Source organism: Somniosus microcephalus, chromosome 3 (genome assembly GCF_052327205.1).
Source record: "Somniosus microcephalus isolate GS21.2 chromosome 3, FLI_Smic_1.0, whole genome shotgun sequence".
Classification (NCBI taxonomy): domain Eukaryota; kingdom Metazoa; phylum Chordata; class Chondrichthyes; order Squaliformes; family Somniosidae; genus Somniosus; species Somniosus microcephalus.
The window spans coordinates 134,066,196-134,071,352 of NC_140989.1; the positions used below are offsets into that span (position 1 = coordinate 134,066,196).

The 5,157-nt window shown below is 51.5% G+C and overlaps 1 protein-coding gene across 1 annotated transcript in view; it reads right to left on the minus strand.

The window, feature by feature from the left end:
• Positions 1–295: 295 nt before the first annotated feature.
• Positions 296–5,157, minus strand: part of LOC147121416 (otoraplin-like) — a 6,328-nt gene continuing 1,466 nt past the window's right edge. Inside the window, exons 2-4 of the mRNA XM_085977757.1 lie at positions 1,319–1,458; positions 1,086–1,203; positions 296–384 (exon numbers count right to left, since the gene is read on the minus strand). Of these exons, the coding sequence (XP_085833883.1) occupies positions 296–384; positions 1,086–1,203; positions 1,319–1,458 (347 nt within the window). The remainder of the gene's footprint in view (positions 385–1,085; positions 1,204–1,318; positions 1,459–5,157) is intronic.

Sequence of the window (5,157 nt, forward strand, 5' to 3'; positions counted from 1 at the left end):
TGGACTAAGCTAATGTGGAATCCAAAAGTATATGCATTAATTAAATTATGTATCACACAATATTTGATAGAAAGATTGAATGTTTTATAACCAGCTATCTTTCATAAATGGAAAATAAATGAATTACCAATAGTTTATTAAGCAAGTCACTGTAATCGTAGCAAGGCACAAAACAGTTGACTTAGGTAACCTTTCCTACTAGTCTTCAGCATATGGCATTGTACATATAGTTTCATTTCTTGGAAATGTAACAAGGAATGCTCCTAGCAGCAAGAAACTAAACAGATCTTCTCAATTAAATTGCATTTTTGTTCCACGTCTTTTCTTTGAGCGTTAGTTTGACGAGTAGATCATTAGCATTAATCACAGTAGAAGTCGATAGGCCTGAGTGGAAATTTAAAAAAAAGGAAACATCAGATTCTAAAACCAATTAACTACTACATCCTTAAACATTATCATTATGAAAACATCAGTCAGTAATTAAGAAAAATACAGTGTCATTATATAACGAATAAATCAATGCATTTCCACATCAGTCAGCATAGCTTTAATATGCACTTTTCCCTGCTTCCTCTTGTTGTACATACCCCTGGCCATAATGGGCGTATCTGACACGATTTCCAGGGGAGTTCAGGAAACAATCCCTTCCTCAACACACCCACTTAAGATTGCTGTGCTACCCAGGAAGTGGCAGGGATCCGGCAGAGAAGGGGTTCGACCTAATTTTCAGCCCCTCTGCTTCAAGGCTGACTTCCACCTCAAAAAACGAGCAGAAGTTCTGGCTCGGTAAAATTGGAGACTCTTTGTCAGACCTGAAAAACTATATGAGACACGGAGAAGTAGAGTGCTTCTCTACAGGGAACGGAAATTGGAGAAATCAAGCCATTCTCATGTGGTTGTTGATGACTAATTTAAAAGTGCCATTAACAGGGACAGGCAAAGCTATGTGCAAGGGAAGGGGGGTAGGAGGTTGAACAGAGAGTAATCTAGACAGGAGCCAAAAAAATATTTTAAAAATAGTTGTGAAGGAGCTAAAATGTTAACTCTGACTTTATAGATGTTTCTGAAAGGCATCAATGAAGTACTCACAGTTGTGGGAAGTTCCACTGTTGTGTTCTGGAATACATGTTGCTCGTTGACCATAGTGCTGGGGAAATAACCTACGATACCCATCTGATCTACATACTGATCATCACTGTAAATCTGCCAAGGGAGAGCCAACATCTTAACATGAACCAGAACAGCACACACAAAGAGCCTGCAAATTATCACTGAAATGCCTGCTTTCCATTTTCTATGTAAAAATGCATTCACTTACACTGCCAGACCAGAACTCGCCACCTTGACCTTCCCGTACCAGTTTGTAGTAGACGTACATCAACTGTCCTTTCTTAAGGTTTAGAAATCTGCAATCTGGTGCATTGTAATCATCAACTACCTGGCCAATTGAGATAACATCTGAAAGGGCAAACCATTCATTTTACTTGAACCCCCCCCAGAGAGTCTAAAAGATTTTCAGATATTTTTCGCCTCAGCACAAACGACAACTTGAGAAGCTAACCCCCGTATAAAACATGTGCAGTGTTACTATTACAATGCCTCAGTGGATAAGGGCAAACCTAGGGCAGATATTTAAGCTAATCTGAATTTGGTCTGCCTTTGCCCTCTCTTTAAAAAATTCATTATGGCACTGTCAAAAAAGAAATCACAATGTCAAATCCCTAAAGCCTGAATTTTCAATTTTCAAATGTTGTCAGTGAGACCAAGACAAGACTGACATCTACACAGTGCAAGCTCGAATAAGCTCAGATTTCTTCTCAGAGGCAGAATTTGCACTTCTTGGGTGGCAGGAATGCTGGATCGGAGCTAGTTTTTCATTTGCCATTAATTTCTGTAGGGAATCAGTCGTTGTAATTGATCACCTCTGGCTCAGAGTTTTGGGCACTTTGAAGTGAAATGAATATCTGAATGGAGGCCAGTTTTGGTGCTTTGTAGAAAATAACTTTTTGGAGTAGCTGGATACAAAGTAACAATAGTAGCAGATCACTGGGCACATATTGAAATCCTATGCGAGTTTACCTCATTGGGTAAGTTTGGCCTACTATGTAAAAAGCAGTGCATGTCATTTTAGGAGCAAAGGACAATTGGCAAGATTTGGTTTAGGTATGTATCCTGTGTTGACTGCTAAAGGAGCAGTATTAACAGTGACTGAGAAGGTCCTTTTCTTTTTTAAGACTGGTGTGCTGTTCCAGTGAAGGAATATTCATATTCCAAGACAGTAACAGCTAGATTTCAATGTGGAAAAAAGTTGTGAAAACATATTCAGAATGTGAGCATACTTTCAATAGCTGCTGAATCTATATATATAAACAAGTCGATCTGTCTGTCTATCTGTCCTGTCTGTCCTTCTGTCTGTCTGTCCTTCTGTCTGTCCTCACGTGTGCGTCTGTCCGGCTATGCGCTCGAAAGTTATAGAGGCGTACCTACGCGTGCGTTACGTCTCGAAAGAAAGCTTACCTTTCCGAAACGGTCATAAGCATATTTACATTTCGGCTGGACGAAAATCGCGCCCGCGGTATCCGAAAAACGTTCAAAATTCCACTCATTAGCATCTCATTATCCGCTCATTAGCGACAGAGTGACCTCGAGGTCGACCAATCGTACGCCGGGTTCCTGGCGCGTGCGGCCGGGCCCGCCTACGGTCGATTTGACGGGACGATTGACCAATCCTACGCTTTGGTGACCTGACGGTCGACCAATCGGTGCGTGTGTGGGCGGGGCCTTATCGTTCTGAACCGAGGTGAGTCGCCGACATCTTGATTCCAAACTTTTCCTTTCTTTTTCCCGCTTTCTGCGTCTTTCACAAAAACGTTGCTTTTAAAACACATATTGTTTTTTTTAAAAAGTTAATTACTTTCTAAATCTTTTATCTAATCTCATTAATTTTCCTACCTTTCCCCGTTTTTCCAGGTAGGCCTCGAAGCCTCGGCCTCTCCTCCGCACCCACGCCTGAGCTAGGCACCTCCCGGCCCCAGTCAACAAGCGGCCCCCCGATCGCCGCCATCTTTGTGAAGGCTGGAGGGGGCGGGCCTCAGCCGAGTGCCGCTACCTTAGTAAAGGGTGCGCGCGCAGCAGGAGCAGCTGAGACGCGGCGTCTCTCTGTTCCCCGCTCGGCTCGGGCGGGGGGGGGGCGGGGGCTCTCCGGAGTGCTGATCTCGGGCGGGGGCTTGGAGAGCGGGGGAAGGGTTACCCTGGCAACTGGGCCCACCGGCCGTCTCTCACAGCCGCAATCGGCGCTCTTCAAGCCAGCTCGGGAGGGCGGGGGGCCATGTCAGTGCGTGGGGGGGGCACGGAGCTCCGTGGAGCCATCGCCGGCGCTGGGCTCGGGTGCTTTGTGGCCTGCGGCCGAACAGCGGCTCCGGACCTCGAGCTGACCGGGGCGCTGGACTCGGCTGGGCCCTGTCTTTGCGGGTGTTCGCCTCGGCCAACGGCATCAGGGTGACGGCCGAGGGGAACGCGTTCATCCAGGTGCAGAGGCCCGGGCCCCGGGGTGGAAAGAGGGATTGGAGTGGGGGATGAGGGCTCGGGCAGGGGAGAGGGAGAGGGGGGAGAGAGAGAGGGGGGGAGGAGGGGGGGGAGAGGGAGGAAGGGGGTAGGGAGGTGGTGAGGAGGGAGGGAGGAGGGGGGGTAGGGAGGTAGTGAGGGAGGAGGAGGAGGGAGGGGAGAGGAGGAGGAGGAGAGGAGGGGGAGGAGAGGAGAGGGTGGGGGGAGGGGGGAGAGAGAGAGGGGGAGGGGAGAGAGAGAGAGGGCGGGGAGGGGGGAGAGAGAGAGAGAGGGTGGGGAGGGGAGAGAGAGAGAGGGTGGGGGAGGGGAGAGAGAGAGAGAGGGTGGGGAGGGGAGAGAGAGAGGGTGGGGGAGGGGAGAGAGAGAGGGTGGGAGGAGGGGGAGAGAGAGGGGGTGGGGGGAGGGGAGAGAGAGAGGGTGGGGGGGAGGGGAGGAGAGAGAGAGAGAGGGTGGGGGGAGGGGAGAGAGAGATGAGGGGGTGGGGGGGAGGGGAGAGAGAGAGGGTGGGGGGAGGGGAGAGAGAGGGTGGGGAGGGGAGAGAGAGGGTGGGGGGGGGGGAGAGAGAGGGTGGGGGGAGGGGAGAGAGAGGGTGGGGGAGGGGGAGCGAGATGCGAGGGGGGCGAGCGCGAGAGAGGGTGGGGGAGGGGAGCGAGAGAGGGTGGGGGGAGGGGAGCGGGAGAGGGTGGGGGGAGGGAGAGAGGGGGGGAGGGGAAGGGAGAGGGAGAGAGGGGGAGGGACGTGAGGGAGGGGAGAGCGTGAGGAGAGGGGGAGGGAGAAGTAAAGCAGGGAGAGACGGGGGAGGGAGACGAGAGGGTGAGGGAGGGAACGAGTGAAGGGTGGGACAGGGAGGGAAAGAGTGAGGGGGTGGGAGAGCTTACCTTCTTCCTTCCTTCGCAGGGGTCCATCGGGCCACCTTCCCCCCCCGTCGCGCTCTCTCTCTTCCCCCCCCAGTCGCTCTCTCTCTTCCCCCCCCAGTCGCTCTCTCTCTTCCCCCCCAGTCGCTCTCCTCTCTTCCCCCCCAGTCGCCTCTCTCTCTTCCCCCCCCCCCAGTCGCTCTCTCTCTTCCCCCCCCAGTCGCTCTCTCTCTTCCCCCCCCCAGTCGCTCTCTCTCTTCCCCCCCCCAGTCGCTCTCTCTCTACACCCCCCCAGTCGCTCTCTCTCTCTTCCCCCCAGTCACTCTCTCTCTTCTCCCCCAGTCGCTCTCTCTCTTCCCCCCCAGTCGCCTCTCTCTCTTCCCCCCCCAGTCGCTCTCTCTCTTCCCCCCCCAGTCGCTCTCTCCTCTTCCCCCCCCAGTCGCTCTCCTCTCTTCCCCCCCAGTCGCTCTCTCTCTTCCCCCCCAGTCACTCTCTCTCTCTCTTCCAACAACAACATGCCCCTCGAAAAAGCCTCGGCACCGCCAGGCACTCCAGCTAGTATAGAATGTATTAATGTATACGTCGGGAGAAACTTAAATGGTTTTTTCTCAGCTTCCTTCCTGAAAAGTGAAAAAGATCTACTTACAAATACATTCCTCATCAGCACAGACTTTCTTCTCTGCAAGTTTTGTCCATTGTAATCTGCTTTTTGCAACTTGTTGTCAATCCAAGTAACAAA